General features: G+C 44.3%; 1 protein-coding gene across 9 annotated transcripts; it reads right to left on the reverse strand.

Moving 5' to 3' along the window:
• Positions 1 to 848: 848 nt before the first annotated feature.
• On the reverse strand, positions 849 to 21,550 carry LOC145036879 (DEAD-box ATP-dependent RNA helicase 52-like). Of its 9 annotated transcripts, none has more exons than XM_078985408.1 (17): positions 21,027 to 21,550; positions 20,628 to 20,846; positions 20,204 to 20,491; positions 19,966 to 20,129; positions 19,795 to 19,896; positions 19,579 to 19,681; positions 19,397 to 19,498; positions 18,854 to 18,992; positions 18,695 to 18,771; positions 18,420 to 18,532; positions 18,216 to 18,259; positions 17,401 to 17,447; positions 17,172 to 17,237; positions 16,993 to 17,049; positions 16,236 to 16,865; positions 15,423 to 15,485; positions 14,284 to 14,612 (listed from the first exon to the last, which is right to left on the reverse strand). In XM_078985408.1, the coding sequence occupies exons 10-15, from the start codon at positions 18,515 to 18,517 to the stop codon at positions 16,833 to 16,835; spliced, it is 345 nt and encodes a 114-aa protein (XP_078841534.1). In that variant the 5' UTR covers positions 18,518 to 18,532; positions 18,695 to 18,771; positions 18,854 to 18,992; positions 19,397 to 19,498; positions 19,579 to 19,681; positions 19,795 to 19,896; positions 19,966 to 20,129; positions 20,204 to 20,491; positions 20,628 to 20,846; positions 21,027 to 21,550; the 3' UTR covers positions 14,284 to 14,612; positions 15,423 to 15,485; positions 16,236 to 16,832. The 9 variants fall into 9 exon arrangements, with proteins under 9 accessions (XP_078841531.1, XP_078841534.1, XP_078841533.1 ...); XM_078985407.1 differs by having other exon boundaries at positions 19,770 to 19,896; XM_078985409.1 differs by lacking the exons at positions 19,579 to 19,681; positions 19,795 to 19,896.
• Between the last annotated feature and the right edge of the window lie 491 nt (positions 21,551 to 22,041).

A 22,041-nucleotide genomic window follows, 5' to 3' on the forward strand; every position in this document is an offset into this window, starting at 1 on the left:
TAAATGTTTCTCTCTAAATACTACTTATTCTGACTGAATATGATTTCATGACAATTATTTTCATAAAATGCTATGATAAAGGGCACGGCGGAATGACATGACGAATAGTTTGAAGACCTGATAGGAATGGCTTTAAAAATGAATGAAAGATTAATCACACGCACAATTTTAAAAAAGTTGTTTTTAAAGAAATTACACTTGTTATTATTTCAAAATGTTATTATTTAAGAATGTTTTTTGTATCACAATCATAGTATGTAATTGTTTGATATATTATTATTATTATTATTATTTTTACGTTAGTTTCTTGAGTATTGTTAATAATAGATGATTATTCTTTAAGAATGTTCTTATTTTTCAACTCATAGTTCAAAATTTTACTACTAGAAAAATAGCCTTTTACGACGCGCAATGCGTGTCGTAAAACGCTCAAACGGCGCGCAAATGCGTGTCAAGGAAGACCCTGTCATAACGAGAGACGACACGCTTTTGCGTGTCCTCTATTTACGACGCGCAGTTATGACACACAATGCGTATCAAGAAAGGTCCTGTTATAAAGGAAGACGACACGCATTCGCGTCTCGTAACCTTACGACGTGCGTGTTTAATGACACGTAATGCGTATCAAGGAAGCCATTGTCATAAATGAAGATGACACACATTTGTGTGTCAGAAACTTCAATAACCATTTACGATATGCATTTACAACGCATCTTTATGATACTCATTTACGCATAATATAAAAATATGTAAACAAATATATACCAAAACAATCAATTTTATCCAATAACATCATGTCAAAAAATTGTAATACATTGATATTTGTAACATCCGAAAAATACAACCAATTTAAATTTTTCAAAATAACCTGATTTTCATTAAATTGTTTACAAAAAGGTTTTCAATACAAATCATTTAGAGTATTCCCAGAATCACATTGCTACAAAATCATGAGGAGCAGTACGATCGCGCCTTCGCCTTGCCACAGTCTCCTGAAGAACCTGAAAAACATTAAACCACAACTGTAAGCCCGAAAGCTTAGTGAGATACCCCCAAAATACCAACCACATATACGCCCTTCCAGGCTGTGACCTTCCGGTCCAAAACATATTGCCTTCCGGCCCAAAACATATAAAACATACATAACATAACAGAACATAGAACAGCCATGCATATCGGGTCTACTGTGTGACTGGTCCGCCGTATCGGGCCTTCAGTCCATCGGATCCATCCTCCAGGTCTAGTCATGTCCTTCGAGTCTACAGTGGGGTTGGTCCGCCCGCATCGGGCCTTCAACCCACCTGGTCCACTCTCTGAGTCTACAGTGTGACTGGTCCGCCCGCATCGGGCCTTCAGTCGGCCTGGTCCACTCTCCGAGCCTCGGCATGTCTGGTCCGCCCTCGTGGGGCCTACAGCCTATCCGGACCGCTCGCTGGGCCTTCGGAATAACCGATCCGCCCTGGGTATCTTGGCCTAAAGCACAAAGCAGGACCCACCTCAACCCATCTCCAGTCAAAACAACCATGTGCACAAAACATACAATCATATAACAGTCATAGTCAATAAACCGAGCAAGCAGATCACATAGCATATCATTACCCTAACCAGGTTGCCGACCTAACCGGTCACTAGCATAGCATCACTTTATATGTCGGGAAACTGACCTTAATAAGGTCTCCTAGCATGTACCATCCTAGCTACCAGGATGCAGACACATCAAACAAGAACATAATAACCATATCCGAATCTCAATCCAATAAAGGGCCGGCCTTGGTGCCTTAGACCCTGTTTATATAGTGAGGATAACTCACCTCGAAACTGTCGGCTGAAAGGATAAGATCCCGCTGCTCCGAACTCTGACATGAACTCCTCCACTGAACATCAAAACATACAACTCAATAAATACCCTTGGAAGACAACTGGTCAACCTTGGACAAGTCAAAGTCAACCCCTGACTAACCCTACTCACCGAGTCAACCCGATGACTCGCCGAGTCCTTAAGCTCAGAACTTCCCTCAATCAGCGACCCAACTCGCCAAGTCACCTCAAGACTCGTCGAGTCCAGCAACTCTGAGTCCACTCGCATCCAACTCACCGAGTCATCCCCTGACTCACCGATTCATCGACTCAACCAGAAATATTGGGACTCCTCGACAAGACTCGCCAAGTCCAAGAACAGACTCGTCGAGTCCAAAGCTATCTTCAACCTACTCGCCGAGTTGTTCTTCCAACTCGCCGAGTTCCAGGCCATCTTCAAGCAACTCGTCGAGTCCACCCATGTGACTCGTCAAGTACCACCGGTCTGAATCCATACAGAAGCATCTTAGGCCATGCAATTGATCCAAAACATAGATCCAACCTCCTACAATCCATCCATCACGTAAAGTGGCAAACTTTACGTGAATCTAAAGAGATATAGGCCTTATTCACCTTAGAACCAAGGTTTGGGACATGATAGCTCCATTAACAACACAAGAACAGGGGCTTTAATGCTCTTAAGATCTTCTCCACTCCAGATCTGAGGTAGCAACCTCAGATCCATCCTCCAAACATCAAGATGCCACACAACTAAGCTCCCCACACAACCCCAAAATGAGAAACTAGGAAAACACAGCCCAAGAACGAAAGTATTACCTCCAAAGGATACCTCAACAGCAATGAAACTCGAATCTAAGCAAAGCCCTTTGATCCAAGCCACTTCTCCTTCAAGATTTCTTCAACCAACACCTCTCCAAGCTCTAATTTGCTCAACAATGGGGCTCTCCACGAAATTAGGGTTTCTGGGACTCAAGGGGGGAATAAAGGAGGCTGTGGAGGGGTATAATGATCTTTATATAGGGCTCAACCCCGAAAATTAGGGTTTTCTCCACACAGCACCTACTCGCCGAGTCCATCTTTGGACTCGCCGAGTAGGCCACTTGATACGCGACCATAGTTGCGACCTGACTCGCCGAGTCTATCCATGGACTCGCCGAGTCGCCCTCCGTAACTTACACTTTTAGCCCTTCAACTCTACTCTTGCGATTCTGGGATGTTACAATTCTCCCCCACTTAAATTAGGCTTCGTCCTTGAAGTCTACGGCATCTCATCTTCAAATTTCTTCCCACGACGCACCACTTGACCTTGACCGAACCAAGCCCCTCAAGGTACAACCATAGAAACCAGAAGCTCACTTTCTCCTTCCATATGGTGTCCCAACCACCTACTCAAACCGGGCACCAGCTGTACCCTCTGATTGTAACAGCCCGGAATCTCAGGTATTGTTTAAATTGTGTTTTGGGGTGTTTTAAGAGGGGACTCGGCGAGTTGGAGCCAGACTCGCCGAGTAGGACCGCAGACCTGGTCGCGGGTTCGCGACTGGACTCGACGAGTCCACATATGGACTCGGCGAGTCTGCGCTGTTCAGCGGAAACCCTAGCCGTTCAGTTTTGGGACGTATAAAAAGGACTTATAGGCCGTCATTGTTCGTTTTAGCCTTCTAAGAAGAACCCTAATTCGATTGTGTGCATCTGGAGCAAGGTTGAAGACCATTGTTGAGTTTGGAAGAGTTGTTGTGCAAGGAAGAGAAGGCTTGGTGAATGGAACAACAAGAGAAGTCACGTTCTGAGGATTGGGGACACAGAGAGAACACATTATTCAGGTAATAATTCGAATTACATTCTTCCATGTTGATGTGTATATGGATTTAGGGTTTATGGAACCCTTTTTGTGGCTAGATTGAATGTTACCTTAGTCCCCAAACGATTGGAACCCCGTATTGGGACCTTTAGAGGTCCAGAATGTCCCATGCCTGTGCATTTCGGGAATCAGTAGAGGTTTTGGATTGGAATCCTTATGCCTTAGGTCAAAATGTAAATTATAAGTCTTGGGGTGTAGCATGAGCACCTAAATGAAGACCTTACGTGATGGACCAGTCTAGAAGGACCAGACCTATGAATGGTCGGAACAATTCTGACCTTAGGAAGCAGTTTGATCGACTGCATGGCATGGACTCGCCGAGTCCGATGAATAGACTCGGCGAGTAGCTTGCAGAATAACTGGGACTCGTCGATCTGTTCTTCAGACTCGGCGAGTGGAGTCGGGGTGGCCCCGCGATTCTGCCAGGAGAAACTCGTCGGGTCAAGGAGGATACTCGACGAGTAGAAGGGGAATCTTAGAAGATTTGAGGACGTCTAGACTCGCCGAGTCGCCATGGCACTCGCCGAGTCCGGTCGAGTTGACCCTGGACCATTGACCAGAGTTGACCTATGTGTGATTTCATAGGGTCAGTTAACTTGAGAGATAAAAGTGTTAATAAGGGATATATGATATTATAGGGAGTTTGTAGCTCGGCGGATCGGGTACGAGTGATTTCAGGAGTTGCTAGCTTACGGTATCCACGAGGTGAGTCTTCTCACTATACTGTACCCGGAAGGGTTTGACTGTGTGACCGGAAGGTCGGATATGATATGTGATATATGTGATATATGTGTTATATGTGGTAAGTTAATTGCTATGCGTGCTGTGTATGTTTATATGGGCCGGAAGGCAATGTGTTATGGGCCGGAAGGCAATATGTTATGGGCCGGAAGGCAATACGTTATGGGCCGGAAGGCGATTATGTTATGGGCCGGAAGGCGTTGTATTGTGGACCGGAAGGTCAGGGCCTGGAAAGGCGTATATGTGTAAGTTGTATATTGGGGAACTCACTAAGCATTTATGCTTACAGTTGTTATGTATGTGTTTCAGGTACTAGCGAGGACCATAGGAAGGCGCCGGCATGATGCGTACACACTGATTGATGTTTTGAGATCTTGGGGATTTTATGAATTGTATTTCGACTTAACACTTGAAATAATTATATTGGGTTTGAATAAAAATAATCTAATTGTTTGAAATGAAAATTTTGTTTGAAAAAATTTGCGTTGTTATAATTGGTATCAGAGCCTTGGTTTGAGGGATTCGGGTGTACCTTCGGGTGTAACTGAACTCAAACCGAGGATTTGAGGAAAATTTTAAAATATATAAATAAATAAATAAAATAAAAATAAATAAAGGCATAAACTTTTAAAAATGATAGTGTGGTAAACAAGAAAGAAGTAGTGTGTACGATCAGTCAGCGTCCGAACGGTAAAGATCCCCAAAATACCTTACAATGTTATGTTATGAAATGAATTATGAATTGTTATGCATGCTAGAAGACTAGGTATTCATGATAGGACTAGAGTGGCCTGATTTGTGATGCCTTAGTCTAGGGAGTTGTCGATATGAGATACTTGATAGCGTGCAGGTAGATAGTGCACATCAAAAGTAGAGTACTCACTAGTTGGGGTTTGGGGAGGAAGATTTGGGACGAATGCTGATACGGTGTGGTCGGTAGTATTGGGCCCGTACTACCGAAGACACCGGGTTGGTGGGAGACCCAAGTAAGAATCCCTGGATATCGGCGACTGAGTAGGGTTGCGTTATCGAGTACAATTGTACTTGATGGAGTCTCTGATAATTTTATGTTATATTTCAGAGACATTATGGTTACAACACGCCACGGGACGAGTTCGAGCGGTGTGAGTGACGAGGAGATTCGTCAGCTGATTCAGGAGGAGGTAGCTGCAGCGATCCGGGCTGAGATCCCGGAGATGTTTAGGTCTATTAAGACCACCCTGATGGAGACGTTTGAGGAGCGGTATGCCGCACTGACTTAAGCTGCAGCCGCTGCCGCTACCGCAGCTGTGGCCGCTGCCAGGCCACAGGGGGGTGACTCGCTGCTATTTCGGGAATTCAACAACACGAAACCACCTGAGTTCGATGGGACGCAGGATCCGATTGTTGCGATGAGGTGGATCGCTGATATTGAGGGGTGCTTCTACACTTGTTCATGCCCGGAGCACCTGAGGGTACGGTTCGCTTTGAACCAGCTCCGTCTGGGAGCGAAGGATTGGTGGAAGTTCGTGACGGCGAACTTCACTTTGGCGGAGATTACAGCAGTGACATGGGAGAGGTTTACTGCCATGTTCAGGGACGAGTACGTTCCCCCAGTGGAGAGGGAACAATTGGTTCAGGAGTTCTTGACCCTTAAGCAGGGTACTGATTCGGTTGCGGTGGTCACGCGGAAGTTTCATGAGAGGGTGATGTTCTGCCCCGAGCTGGTGTCTATAGAGCAGTCGCGGATGAGCCGGTACTTGGGTGTTTTGAGGAGGGATATCCGGGAGTTTGTGTCGAACTCCACCTATCATACTTTTGCTGAGCTTCAGGCGAATGCCAGGAAGCGCGAGATCGAGTTGGAGACCCAGGCCAGGGAGGAGGCCGAGTCTCAGCAGGTGGACCGGCGGCCGGCTCAGTCTCAGCCGGCAGCCAAGCGGACCAAGTCCGCTAATTCGAGGACGGGAGGTCCGAAGGGCCGCACTTGCGGAAAGTGCGGCAAGGATCATGATGGGGCGTGTCGAGCTGGTGTTTGCTACAAGTGTGGCAAGGAGGGACACATCGCCAGGGATTGCCCTAAGGGGTTTATGGTTTGCTTTCATTGCAACCAAACAGGCCATCGGAAGGCCGAGTGCCCTCAGCTTCGTCAGGGATCTACACCTATTGCCAGGACTACTGAGACTCGACCGGCGAAGGTCGAGGCCCCGAGGGCTCGCGGGAGAGCCTTTCAGCTGACTGCGGAGGAGGTCCGCGCTGCGCCCGATGTTGTGGCAGGTATGTTGTAATTCATGTATTTATTTAAAGTCGAAATGTATGCTTATGTTATTATATGTGTAGGTACTTTTCTTGTGAACTCTGTGCCTGCTCTAGTGTTATTTGACTCGGGTGCGAGTAGGTCCTTTGTATCTTTAGCTTTTAGTCAGCATATCAGCATTAGTCGTGAGTCGTTAAGTCGGCCTCTGAGAGTTTCTATAGCGGCCGAGAGAGTGATTTGTGCCACGCAGGTTCTTCGGGGATGCGTGCTAGAGATTTTCGGGGTTGAGTTTCCAATTGACCTGATTCCTATTGCGATGGGTGATGTCTGTGTCATCGTGGGCATGGACTGGTTGAGCCGATTCAGCGCTGTCATCGATTGTGAGCGTCAGCTGGTGACTATACGAGACCCTAGTGGGGGAGTTCTTACGGTGTACGGCGAGGGTACCCGTTCGGGATCAGCTTTTTGTTCGGCCGCTAGGGCGAGGCAATGTCTACAGCAGGGATGTAAGGGTTTTGTGGCGTATGTGATGGATACGCGGGAGGCTTCCGAGAGACCGAGGTCAGTGGAGGAGGTCCCAGTGGTGCGTGAGTTTCCGGATGTTTTCCCCGAGGAGCTGTCGGGAGTACCTCCTGCGAGGCAAGTAGAGTTTGGTATCGATCTGATTCCGGGGGCCGCGCCTATTGCGAAGGTGCCTTATCGTCTCGCACCTCCAGAGATGCAAGAGTTGTCCTCGCAACTCCAAGAGTTGCTGGGGAAGGGATTCATTCGGCCGAGCAGCTCGCCATGGGGAGCACCTATTCAGTTCGTCAAGAAGAAGGATGGTTCACACCAGATGTGCATTGATTACCGGGAGTTGAACAAAGTGACGGTCAAGAACCGTTACCCGTTACCGAGGATCGATGATTTATTCGATCAGTTGCAAGGGGCATCTTGGTTTTCTAAGATTGACCTGAGGTCAGGGTACCATCAGGTGAGATTGCGGGATGAGGACGTCCAGAAGACAGCATTTAGGACGCGATATGGGCATTATGAGTTTGTGGTGATTCCTTTCGGGCTCACCAATGCCCCGGCTGTGTTCATGGACCTCATGAACAGGGTATGCAGGCCGATGTTGGATCGGTCAGTGATTGTATTTATCGACGGCATCCTAGTGTATTCGCGATCTAGAGAGCAGCATGAGGAACATGTGCGGGAGGTCCTTGAGGTATTGAGGTCGGAGAAGCTATATGCAAAGTTCTCCAAATGTGAATTCTGGTTGCGGGAGGTCCAATTTCTTGGACATGTTGTTAATCAGGAAGGGATATTGGTCGATCCGGCCAAGGTTGAGGCTGTGATGAGTTGGGAGGTGCCGAAGTCACCCTCTGAGATCAGGAGTTTCCTTGGGTTGGCGGGGTACTATCGGAGGTTTATTAAGGACTTCTCCAAGATCGCAGTGCCGCTCACCAGATTGACTCGGAAGGGTGTTGCATTCTCATGGGGAACCGAGCAACAGACTTCCTTTGAGACACTTCGTCAGAGACTGTGTGAAGCCCCGGTATTAGCTCTCCCGTAAGGGATGGAAGATTTTGTTGTATATTGTGACGCATCGATTTCGGGACTGGGTGCAATATTGATGCAGAGAGGTCATGTGATAGCTTATGCATCGAGGCAGCTGAAGCCTCATGAGGCGAGATATCCCACGCATGATTTAGAGTTGGGGGCAGTAGTGTTCGCTCTCAAGATTTGGCGTCACTACCTGTATGGGGTTCGATGTACGATATACACGGACCATAAGAGTTTGAAGTATTTGATGGATCAGCCCAACCTAAATATGCGTCAGAGGAGGTGGTTGGATGTGGTTAAGGATTATGATTGTGAAATCCTATACCACCCGGGCAAGGCTAATGTGGTAGCCGATGCATTGAGCCGCAGGGCGGAGAGCACTCCATTGCGAGATGTATGTCTGAGACTGACTGTGATGACTCCAGTATTGGATGCTATTCGTGGGGCACAGGCCGAGGCTGTAAGATCCGAGATGCAGAAGAAAGAGCGGGTCGTTGGGTTAATTTCAGAGTTCGTTAAGGATGGACGAGGACTTCTGACGTTTCAGGGTCGGATTTGGGTACCATTCGTGGGCGGTACGCGTATTACTTTGATGGAAGAGGCTCATAGATCGAAATTCTCGATCCATCCCGGTGCTACGAAGATGTATTTGGATTTGAGGAAGGAATACTGGTGGCCCTGTATGAAGAGAGACGTCGCCTGGTTCGTTAAGAGGTGCTTGACCTGCCGTAGAGTTAAGGCTGAGCACCAGAGACCGCATGGCAAGTTACAGCCATTGGAGATTCCTGAGTGGAAGTGGGAACAGATTACTATGGATTTCATCACCAAATTGCCGAGAACTGCTAGGGGAGTCGATGCAATTTGGGTGATTGTGGATAGGTTGACGAAGAGTGCACACTTCCTTGCCATCAGCGAGAGTTCATCAGCGGAGAAGTTGGCGGAGATATATGTGAGAGAAGTAGTATCTCAGCATGGAGTGCCGATCTCGATTGTTTCGGACCGTGATGTACGTTTCACTTCCAGGTTCTGGAAGAAATTCCATGAGGAGCTGGGTACTAAACTGCATTTTAGTACCGCATACCATCCCCAGACAGACGGTCAGAGCGAGCGGACGATTCAGACACTGGAGGACATGCTTCGAGCGTGTGTGTTAGATTTCGGGGGTAGCTGGGATGCGTATTTACCCTTGGCAGAGTTTTCCTACAACAACAGTCATCATTCGAGCATTGGTATGCCACCTTTTGAGTTGTTGTATGGTAGGAGGTGTCGGACCCCCATTTGCTGGGGAGAGGTGGGACAGAGAGTGATGGGCAGTACAGAGATCATACTTCAGACGACAGAGCAGATTCAGCAGGTTAGGCAAAGATTATTGGCCGCCCAGAGCCGACAGAAGAGTTATGCGGACAGGCACCGGTCCGAGCTTGAATTTCAGGTTGGCGACTTCGTTCTCCTGAAGGTTTCTCCTTGGAAAGGAGTGATCCGGTTCAGGAAGAGGGGCAAGTTGGGGCCCCGGTTTATAGGTCCATTTCGTGTGATTGCAAGGGTAGGCCGGGTAGCCTATTGATTGGAGTTGCCAGCAGAGTTGGGACAGATCCACAATACTTTTCATGTATCGCAATTGAGGAAGTATATAGTCGATGAATCGGCAGTGGTTCCATTAGAGGATATTCAGGTGGATGCGAGCCTGAATTACGCCGAGAGACCAGTGGCCATCAGGGATCGGAAGATCAAGGTTCTGAGGAACAAGGAGGTACCTCTGGTGTTGGTTCAGTGGCAACACCGGAAGGGATCGGAAATGACTTGGGAGCCGGAGCGTGAGATGCGGGAGCAGCATCCGGAGTTATTTTCAGAGTGAGACTTCGAGGGCGAAGTCTAATCCTAGTAGGGGAGAATTGTAACAGCTCGGAATCTCAGGTATTGTTTAAATTGTGTTTTGGGGTGTTTTAAGAGGGGACTCGGCAAGTTGGAGCCAGACTCGCCGAGCAGGACCGCAGACCTGGTCGTGGGTTCGCGACTGGACTCGACGAGTCCAGATATGGACTCGGCGAGTCTGCGCTGTTCAACGGAAACCCTAGCCGTTCAGTTTTGGGACGTATAAAAAGGACTCTAGACTCGCCGAGTCGCCATGGCACTCGCCGAGTCCGATCGAGTTGACCGTGGACCATTGACCAGAGTTGACCTATGTGTGATTTCTTAGGGTCAGTTAACTTGAGAGATAAAAGTGTTAATAAGGGATATATGATATTATAGGGAGTTTGTAGCTCGGCGGATCGGGTACGAGTGATTTTAGGAGTTGCTAGCTTACGGTATCCACGAGGTGAGTCTTCTCACTATACTGTACCCGGAAGGGTTTGACTGTGTGACCGGAAGGTCGGATATGATATGTGATATATGTGATATATGTGTTATATGTGGTAAGTTAATTGCTATGCGTGCTGTGTATGTTTATATGGGCCGGAAGGCAATGTGTTATGGGCCGGAAGGCAATATGCTATGGGCCGGAAGGCAATTATGTTATGGGCCGGAAGGCATTGTATTGTGGACCGGAAGGTCAGGGCCTGGAAAGGCGTATATGTGTAAGTTGTATATTGGGGAACTCACTAAGCATTTATGCTTACAGTTGTTATGTATGTGTTTCAAGTACTAGCGAGGACCGTGGGAAGGCACCGGCATGATGCGTACACACTGATTGATGTTTTGAGATCTTGGGGATTTTATGAATTGTATTTCGACTTAACACTTGAAATAATTATATTGGGTTTGAATAAAAATAATCTAATTGTTTGAAATGAAAAGTTTGTTTGAAAAAATTTGCGTTGTTACACTGATAGCCGCACTCAACAACCGAGAATTACCCATGATGCCTTACTGCTCCAATTCTCATCTTTCACTTGACTCTTATGGCTAGAAAACCATGAACCATCGGATCCCCGATCCGAATCCCACTCTATCCATTCCATGACGACAGAAAGACCCATTCTTCAATTCCGGAGCAACTCCCCCGAGTTCTCCGCTCGCAATCACACACCTGCTGATCTAGCTCTAGCACCCTCAGGTTTGGAAAACCTAATACACTGATGATATCCTCAAACATCCTTCCAGGATGACCCGCTAATACATACCCAAAACCCTGATCAAAATCTCACTGAGAGCCCAAGACTCTCTCCCTGCATCCCTTCCGAACCCCTCTCCCTGGCTCCACGCCTGCGGAATTCCTTCCGCGCCCTGAGCAGACATCTCAAGTCGAATGAGCTTTTATTCCATTGCCGCAACACGCTACTCAAAACCATCGTCAGACCACTCCAATCATAACTCCACATTGCCGCTTTCACTTCTGTGAGTTGCACTTCCTTTCGGAATTCCATTCCTCCCTCTTTCCTTACCAAGGAAACCACTCGTCCGCCCCATCACCATGACAGGTACTATGGTGCTCACCCCACGCTACACTATCTCCTTAAAGCGCACCCGATATCCATACATCACCACTACTCTGACTCTCATCGCAGGGACTCTCAAGCCCATGAACTACCTTCACTGCTCAAGATCGCTAACCGGGGCCAGACCTCCCAATGTAATCACACTGCAACATACGCAACCTATAACCTCAAACCGATCCAACAGTACTCGCAGAGTCTTCAGCATGACTGGACCGCCTCCCCAGGCCTTCAGCCAATCTGACTGGACCGTCCTCCGAGCCTTCGGCCTGACTGGTACGCCTACCGACCTTCAGTCTATCCGAACCGCTCAACTAGCATTCATCATTCCGATCTATTCCTTCTGGAAATCCTCCCGTGCATACCGTTCTAGCCCTCTAGGGGTTCCGAACTCTATCTCCATCATACATACTCGATCCCGGGCTGCTCCCATGCCTTCCACAATCAATTGCTCTTGGTCTATATTCCGCCCCGCACGCCTGTTACTCACCCATACGAGCCTGCTCTCGGCTAATAGAAATATCGATGAATTCCCCAAGCAGCTAAACAACCTCTCAAGCCCAACGATCATCCGGAGAATTTCCAATCCTCCCCCACTTAAGACACTGACAATTAATTACCGGTCGCCATCACCGATCTCCCAAAGCAACCTTACAAAAAATCAACACTTACACGCAAAATGTTTCTCACCAGCGCTAACAACTTTCACAAAAATCATGTTTCCACACTGAACAACCCGCTCGAAAGGAACCCAATCTTCAAATATCCATACCTCAGACTGTAGAGGCTACCTAACATTCAAACCAACACCGCATCCGCCACTAATCCTCACAGAGATAATCCACAATAGCTCGAAGTACTAATCCATAACCATATCGATCCTTCAGGGAACAAAGGATACCAAAACGAAATCTCGATCACAACTCGCCAAACCCTCAAGGAACAACGGATACCACACGAAAACCAGAAACGCAATTCCATAACCAACCAATGAAACTAGCAGATAACAATACTCCACAATAATCATAAATAATCAAAAACAACAGAAAGAAACATACTTACAGCAGCAAGCTGAAAAACACGACCCTAAGCCCTTGGGGGCTCCGCTCCACCCTGACCTCCACCTGTGATCTTCAATGTAGCCGGTGCTGGAGCCTGCACCGGTCCAGCAGCAAGCTGTGGACAGTTGACCTTCAAATGTCCAACCTGATGACAATGATAGCATATCCTCAAATCCCGAACCGGCACTGACTGCCGACAATCCCTCGCATAGTGTCCCTCCTTTCCGCACTTGCGGCATGCTCCACCGGACCGACAAACTCCGGCGTGACCCCTTCCACACTTTCCACAGACGTGACTACCCTGATCTCCCATCCTGGAATCAACGGTCTTAGACCGTTTCGTCGCCGGCTGCGGCTGAACCGGAGCTTGCCTCAGCTCACGCATCTGTAACTCAATCTCTAACTCACACCGCCTGGCGGCCTCCTGCAACTCCAGCAAAGTCTTGCACCTCTGTGCAGACACAAACTGCCTGATGTCTCTCTTTATCATACTCAGATATCGGGACATCTGAGCCTGCTCCGAAGCGAACTCAGGGAAAATCATCGCCCTCTCAGTAAACATCCTGGTGATTTCCGTCACCGACTCCGAATCCGGTTTCAGCTCCAAGAACTCCTAAGCCAACCTCTCCCTCTCGACCTGCGGAACATAACGAGTGTTGAACATCTCTCTGAACCGATCCCATGAAATCGCAGCCCTCTACGCATCCGAGTACGACCCCGTGGTCAATCTCCGCCAATCCTTTGCCCCGAGCCTTAACAAGTTCAGAGCACACCTCACCCTCTGATCAGTAGGGCATGAACACGTGAAGAAACATCCCTCCATATCTGATAACCATCTCATAGCAACGATCGGGTCCTGAACTCCATCAAAAGTGGGAGGCTTCGTATTATCGAAGTCCCGATACTGAAAACCTCTACTAGCTCCTCCCCCTGCCGCTGCTACAGCTGTTGTAGCCGCCGCGGCAGCCGTCTCCATGAGAGCCGCATAGCGCTCATCAAAATACTCCACCATGGCGGTCTTGATCGACCCAAACAACTCCGGCAGCTCAGCCCGAAACAATGCAGCAACCTCATCATGCAGGATCTCACGAATCCTCGCATCCAACTCGTGCATACTCATCTGACTGACAACCTCGGGATGTACAGACCCACCCGGAACTCCCTCTCCTGCTCCTGATCCTGACCCGGATCCACTCCCAGCATGCCCTGAAATCTCCATGCTGAAAATAAAACACCAAAATCTCAGACATTTTCCACTATCCCGGGATCCAGCTCTCATCCCAACCCTAGAGGTCATGGTTTCCCTGATACGCGTATGGGTCCGTGCTTTCGGTAGTACGGGCCCATACTACCTTCCACACCTACCCATATTTGTATGAAGTACTTCCACAACACCCTAGCGACATACATAACAACACTCTATCCTCACAACTAGAGGAACACTAGAAATCTCTCACAAGGAACCCTAGGCTAGCAGGCATCATAAATCAGGCAACTCATCAAGAAATCCTGAAGATCCCTAGCCTAACTCTAGCATGCTTTCTATCAAAGCTCAATAAAACAATTGTCATGTATGGTATTTTGGGGTTACTTACTGGCTCCGGCTGATCGTACCTCCGCGTCCTCCTTTACTTACTTTGAAAACCATTTTAAATTTTCTTTTGAAAACCCTCCTCGATTTGAGATTGGAGTCACACAAGTGTTCCTCCAATTCACTCAAACCAAGGCTCTGATACCAACTTGTAACATCCGAAAAATACAACCAATTTAAAATTTTCAAAAGAACCCGATTTTCATTAAATTGTTTACAAAAAGGTTTTCAATACAAATCATTTAGAGTATTCCCAGAATCACATTGCTACAAAATCATGAGGAGCGGTACGATCGCGCCTTCGCCTTGCCACAGTCTCCAGAAGAACCTGAAAAACATTAAACCACAACTGTAAGCCCGAAAGCTTAGTGAGATACCCCCAAAATACCAACCACGTATACGCCCTTCCAGGCTGCGACCTTCCGGTCCAAAACATATTGCCTTCCGGCCTAAAACATATAAAACATACATAACATAACAGAACATAGAACAGCCATGCATATCGGGTCTACTGTGTGACTGGTCCGCCGTATCGGGCCTTCAGTCCATCGGATCCATCCTCCAGGTCTAGTCATGTCCTTGTAGTCTACAGTGGGGTTGGTCCGCCCGCATCGGGCCTTCAACCCACCTGGTCCACTCTCTGAGTCTACAGTGTGACTGGTCCGCCCGCATCGGGCCTTCAGTCAGCCTGGTCCACTCTCCGAGCCTCGGCACGTCTGGTCCGCCCTCGTGGGGCCTACAGCCTATCCGGACCGCTCGCTGGGCCTTCGAAATAACCGGTCCGCCCTGGGTATCTTGGCCTACAGCACAAAGCAGGACCCGCCTCAACCCATCTCCAGTCAAAACAACTATGTGCACAAAACATACAATCATATAACAGTCATAGTCAACAAACCGAGCAAGCAGATCACATAGCATATCATTACCCTAACCAGGTTGCCGACCTAACCGGTCACTAGCATAGCATCACCCTATATGTCAGGAAACTGACCTTAATAAGGTCTCCTAGCATGTACCATCCTAGCTACCAGGATGCAGACACATCAAACAATAACATAATAACCATATCTGAATCTCAATCCAATAAAGGGCCGGCCTTGGTGCCTTAGACCCTGTTGATATAGTGAGGATAACTCACCTCGAAACTGTCGGCTGAAAGGATAAGATCCCGCTGCTCCGAACTCCGACACGAACTCCTCCACTGAACATCAAAACATACAACTCAATAAATACCCTTGGAAGACAACTGGTCAACCTTGGACAAGTCAAAGTCAACCCCTGACTAACCCTACTCGCCGAGTCAACCCAATGACTCGTCGAGTCCTTAAGCTCAGAACTTCCCTCAATCAGCGACCCAACTCGCCGAGTCACCCCAAGACTCGTCGAGTCCAGCAACTCTGAATCCACTCGCACCCAACTCATCGAGTCATCCCCTGACTCACCGATTCATCGACTCAACCAGAAATATTGGGACTCCTCGACAAGACTCGCCGAGTCCAAGAACAGACTCGCCAAGTCCAAGGCTATCTTCAACCTACTCGCCGAGTTGTTCTTCCAACTCGTCGAGTTCCAGGCCATCTTCAAGCAACTCGTCGAGTCCACCCATGTGACTCGTCGAGTACCACCGGTCTGAATCCATACAGAAGCATCTCAGGCCATGCAATTGATCCTAAACATAGATCCAACCTCCTACAATCCATCCATCACGTAAAGTGGCAAACTTTACGTGAATCTAGGCCTTATTCACCTTAGAACCAAGGTTTGGGACATGATAGCTCCATTAACAAAACAAGAACAGGGGCTTTAATGCTCTTAAGATCTTCTCCACTCCAGATCTGAGGTAGCAACCTCAGATCCATCCTCCAAACATCAAGATGCCACACAACTAAGCTCCCCACACAACCCCAAAATGAGAAACTAGGAAAACACAGCCCAAGAACGAAAGTATTACCTCCAAAGGATGCCTCAACAGCATTGAAACTCGAATCCAAGCAAAGCCCTTTGATCCAAGCCACTTCTCCTTCAAGATTTCTTCAACCAACACCTCTCCAAGCTCTAATTTGCTCAACAATGGGGCTCTCCACGAAATTAGGGTTTCTAGGACTCAAGGGGGGAATAGAGGAGGCTGTGGAGGGGCATAACGATCTTTATATAGGGCTCAACCCCGAAAATTAGGGTTTTCTCCACACAGCACCTACTCGTCGAGTCCATCTTTGGACTCGCTGAGTAGGCCACTTGATACGCGACCATAGTCGCGACCTGACTCGCCGAGTCTATCCATGGACTCGCCGAGTCGCCCTCCGAAACTTACACTTTTAGCCCTTCAACTCTACTCTTGCGATTCCGGGATGTTACAATATTAAGGGGATCTAATTGTACATTGTTATTAAGAGGTTTTCCCTAACTATATAACCTAATACTACATTGCGTATCTAGGGACACCTTCTGCAAAGTAATGCTATACAAACTAAAATGATATACACAAAGATGATAACCATCAAATTCCAATTAAGTAGAGTTGCATCTTGCCTTTCATAATTCTTTAAGACTAATGAACGCCTGCTCCGATAATTCTTGTGTCCTGATCAAATAAAAGTCAAAAAATTGATATGCTAATATAATTAGTAGAAGAATCCTACAAGGAATGTTAGTTGCAAATACTTGTGCCAAATGTGAGTGGTCAAATGAGGGAATATTTTAACCAATACCTGAAGCTCCTGTGGGGTACTTTCTCCGAGTATAACTCCAAGCAATCGATAGGTTACCTATAACAAAATCATGATATCATTATGATTTATGTATTTAGTTGAAAATTCATATCTAAACTTATTTTTCTTAATATTATCCTAGCATTACAAAGGATTCTAATTACTAATTATATTAATACCTTGTAAATATTGTGGTAAAATACTGCAAGAAATCTCAGTTCAACATCTGGATGAGATAATTCAACCTACTTGTTTCAACATAAATGTATTTATTTTATTTTCATCAATACAACTATAAACAAAAACACAACATTAACATACAAGTAAGCAGTTTCAGATTTCAGTCACCAACTGATCCACTAATCTGATAATCTATATATGCAAGTTGAGAGGAATGTATATTTATACCTTTGTCTTAATCTTATTGAGAACATCTCTGACAGTGCTCTCACAGGCTGCAACCACAACCACAACCACATCACAAGAGATTTTACATTAGAGACTAAAGAAATAGTTGAAGCCTTTCTCTCCACACCTATCTCTTCCTTGGTTACATGGTAAAATGCAATTTTCAGAGTTTTCAGACACTACAATTCCGGGAGAGGTATGTCTAACACCTCGTAATAAAAATATCAGAAACTTGTCACAAACAGAGAGTCATTTTGATTTTGTGGTTACCATAATCATATCATATGTTGTTATTTCATCATCAAAGACAAGTCAAAAAATATAGAAACCAAGGGTACTTGATTGTAGTGAACAAGCATGTCCAGCCTCATATACTTTCTGAAAGCAAATAATATCTCTGTCCTCGATCTACAAATAAAATAAAGGATTTATATATATATATATATATATATATATATATATATATATATATATATATATATAGGCAAGCAACTATTTCATTATAGAAGAAGAAGAGGGTTGAGACTAGTAATATTTGGCTTCCGTTTTCATTCATCTATTAAGATATTAATATAATATTTATATTATATTATAATCTTGCAAATCTCAAAAACTTTTGTGGGTACTTCAAGGTTGTATTCTTTTTCATCCATTTGGACCCTCTGTTTTTCGTAGAAGCTTAGTTACACAATCTTTCTCTCTAGTACATGTATGATTTCACTTTACTAATATCTTGATTTTCAAAATAGTTTTGAAGGAAGACTCCATGGTTTTGGATACAGCTTCACATGTATCTCTACAAACAGTTTCAATACCTTTAGCATCAAAGAAAGGTTTGACTTGATCAGGCTTCTTATAACTGTAACCAACATATCTCTTTTTAGTAAGTAGAAAGCATGGGTAATACACCCTCGAACAAGTACAAACATGTTGCAAAAAGACATGTATCAAATATCAATTATCAAATTACAAACCAACATTAACAAAAAAAATTCATAAAAAATACAACTTTTTTTTACCTATCGGTGTCGCCATATATGACTTTAGCCTTCCACTTGTCATGTATGTTCACTAGTGAAATAGCAGCTTCTAGTGTTCTTCTGCCACTAGAAGTCATTTTGGAGGCATGGATCTAAATTACCATTAAGCATATTACATGTGTCAAGTAAAAGATATAACAAAGCCAACTACTTAACCAAATAATGGTTTTACAACAGTAAGGAATAAGAGCATAGACTAATTGCAATGAGAAAATGAAAAGGTAGAAATAGAAGAGGGAAGAAAACATAATTACCTGCTAAATTAAAAAAAAATCTAGACATGGATTGTGAGACTTCACTACTTAGCTCAACAACATCGGTAACATCAAAACTGCACAACAATAAGATAGATAGATTTTATTGCAGCTAACTGAATTTCAAAATATGCAATATGATCTCTACATGAAACATACCAGGAATACATCCACATTCTCCAACTCCACCCAAAGCATGAACACCCACTACTAATTACTTGAATGACAGGGCTGATTCCATTACTGTTTTGACATTGGAATCAATGACAGTGCTGCTTTTAGTCTCATCAGCGTGAATCTGCCATTGAACAAATTTAATAGAAATTTGAGAAGAAGACATAAGGATTTCAGATAACAGATTTTAAACAATGTTTGTGACACCTAACTTGACATGAAACAACACTCTTACAATAAGAACTAGTTATGATCTACTTACATGCTAGATATAAAATTAGAAACCCTAATGGAATGCTTTAATGTGAAAATAAATTTCATTGAAATATCTTGAATCTTAAAATATTCACTTTGAAATATAGTACCAATCAAAAAATTGGAATATTAACAAGCTTCAGAACCTCATAGAGTGAGTTTATTCTTACCCTTTAATAATCTTATTCAAAAAGCTCAAATAACTAGAAATTTTATTTAGTTGTACTATAAAAAATTAGTTTTCCAACATTATTGTATAAATTTAAGGTTCACCTGTGCCAAGGTAATGTTACAGATGATGGATGTATTTGCATTCCCACCAAGTGCAGGTTGCAAAATACGTGTGAGTTTGCTGTCTCGATAGCGAACATGACCCTTGTATTAAACAATAAAACACAATTTATAAGAACGGTTTTAGGAATTACGAAATTACCCTCAGGGACATCTGAACCTACCCTTGACTCTCAGCACCTTCACTAAGCTTTTTAATATCAGTTCCAAGTGTCATCAAGCTTTTGTTGATGTGAGGTAAAAAGTGGGATAAAAGTGACACGTTACCTTTTTAATAACAAGAATTAGCTTAGAGTTAATTGATTTGTATTTTATAAGACATGAACATATTACCCTGAAGGACATCTAAACCTACCCTTAACTCTAATTTTTTTTTTTACCGATTGTGTTATGTCTCCATGAATTGTAGTAGCATGAAACGAATTGCCACATAAGTGAATCGGCTCCTTTTTTGTCTCGACAAAAACTAGTGTAAGAGGTTGCTGAATAAAAAAAAATATTACATTAAAAAGATTGAAATGAAAAAAATTATAAAAGGTGTACACGTGTACCTTGCCAGATCCATTATCTATTTGTGCATGAAGAAGGTCCATAAGGTGGCTTCTTTTATCAGTTTCTTGAACAAATTCCACCCTTTGAACAATCAAATCAGTACTTGACCCAACGTGTCCCATAGTTAGAATATATAATTTGAAAGAAAATCAGATGCGAGTCTCTGTGTAAAAACATTATATAAATTAAAAAATTATATATTAAAATGATTCAAATTAATAAAATAAAATTACAAACCTGGATTTCACTAGGAAAAGTGGCACTGAAAGCATTGTTTGTCTTCCAGCAGGTGGGGCCATGTCTGTTTGTTCCACAATTTTTCTTATTTGAGGCTTAAATCCTATATCCAACATACGATCTGCTTCATCAAGAGCTAAATACCTTATCATTTGTAATGACACTTTTGCCCTTTCAAGCAAATCAACTAATCTTCCAGGTGTTGCCACAAGTATATCAACTAGCTTCACCTGTCTTTCCCGCTCTTCTGTTTCTTTACCTTGGTGCACAAGGTGCAGGGGAGTAAATCTGCACATTTAAGATAATAAATATGATCTTACCCATCACACTAAACTGGAAACAAGATAAAATCAATTGAGTTCTTATAGTCTACAAATGATACTCAAACAACTTGGGAAGATCTATATACAGTCATAGCAGGTACCTTGAGCTGGAAATTTCTCATCAACCAATGGGATGTTAACAAGCACCAATCCATTCTGTAGAAGGTTCCCAATTGATGACTTTAGCATGAATGATTATGAAGGCAATCGGTACCCAGGACTCCCACTCAGATTAATCTTCAACCAGCTTCCATTTTTTATGGAAGACAAGAACCTTTCTGGGAAACTAACCCCCAATTCCCTTAAATTGTGAAGTCGGTCTAAAAGCAGGAATGTGTTTATTTTAGTAAGAGGAGATGACAGAGTGGGAATAGCAACATTGGGAGATTATTCATTTTTCATATACTTGTGTGTATGTGTTTCTGTGTAGATGAAATTGCAAAAAGAGAGAGAGAGAGAGAGAGAGAGAGAGAGAGAGAGAGAGAGAGAGAGAAGATTACCAGATGGGCTGATTCTCAGCCTTACAAAGGTTTCGCGATCTGATTCTTTTCTAAGAATATCATCATAATGAAAGAAGATCAACTTCAGTAGATAGCAGAATGAGGGTGGATGGGTCTAATCACAATTCTTTCTGATAGTATAGGATCTCCAGTCTCTTCTGAAAAAAAAAAACCCTAAAAAGACAAATCACAATTGATCCAATAATCGGTGATTTTGACCCAGTATGGTTGTAATACTGATGATGCAAAGGTGGAGAAAACAAGTTCAAAGGCGTCATCATCTTCAGGGTGCAAAACAAGGAGAAGAAAAGTAGATACACACCGCCGATTGTGCTTGGACAGATGATCATTTGGTTGGAGCATAGCCGATGGGGAAGGACCGGTGGTCAACGGAAAAGGTGAGGAACGAGATGTTTGATGAGACCAATAAGAAGGATGTCAGGAGTAGCAGAGAAGCGGATCGGATCGGAGAGAGATGGACCGAGAGGGGAGAGTCGATTGAGAAGATGAATGATAGAAAAAGGAAGCACCCTCCGTGTTTTTAATTTTTTTTTCTTTAGACACTACTTTAAGGGCATGCAATAATGCGTGACGTAAATACTTAATTTTTTTTGAAGAGATGACACTATTTTAAGGTCACTCTCTTTTGCGTAACATAAATCAGTGTGTATCGTGGTTTGTGCATCCTAAAAGGCTGTTTTTCTAGTAGTGTTTGTTATTCTTCAATATATTCATTCAATCAGAATATGCAATATATTAGAATTTGTATTCTACCAAAATATGCATTCCAACATAATTAAAAACGAATTAATTAAAAAAATTCATAATTCAAAATTAAACTAATAAAAAATCCCTTAAAATCCAAAAATTCATTCTTAAATTTGTGTTTCCTAATTTGAAAGTAATGGAAATGTACAATTTTACCTTTTTTTTAATTAAATGGTATTATTTTATTTTTTTAATTTAATAATATGGATAAATAACTTTCTTAAAATAACTAAAATGATTAGTTCAC

The sequence above is a fragment of the Lactuca saligna genome, chromosome 3 (genome assembly GCF_052625555.1).
Source record: "Lactuca saligna cultivar CGN05327 chromosome 3, ASM5262555v1, whole genome shotgun sequence".
Taxonomy (NCBI): Eukaryota; Viridiplantae; Streptophyta; class Magnoliopsida; order Asterales; family Asteraceae; genus Lactuca; species Lactuca saligna.

Bases quoted from the DNA above. Each gene is read 5' to 3' on its own strand.
- LOC145036879 (XM_078985401.1), bottom strand. From the start codon at position 20,088: ATGGGACACGTTGGGTCAAGTACTGATTTGATTGTTCAAAGGGTGGAA. The intron at 19,499-19,578 runs GTAGGTTCAGAT...GTTTAATACAAG, and splicing joins GAAGGTGCTGAGAGTCAAGG to GGTCATGTTCGCTATCGAGA. The intron at 18,993-19,396 runs GTGAACCTTAAA...GTTCAATGGCAG, and splicing joins GTAACATTACCTTGGCACAG to ATTCACGCTGATGAGACTAA.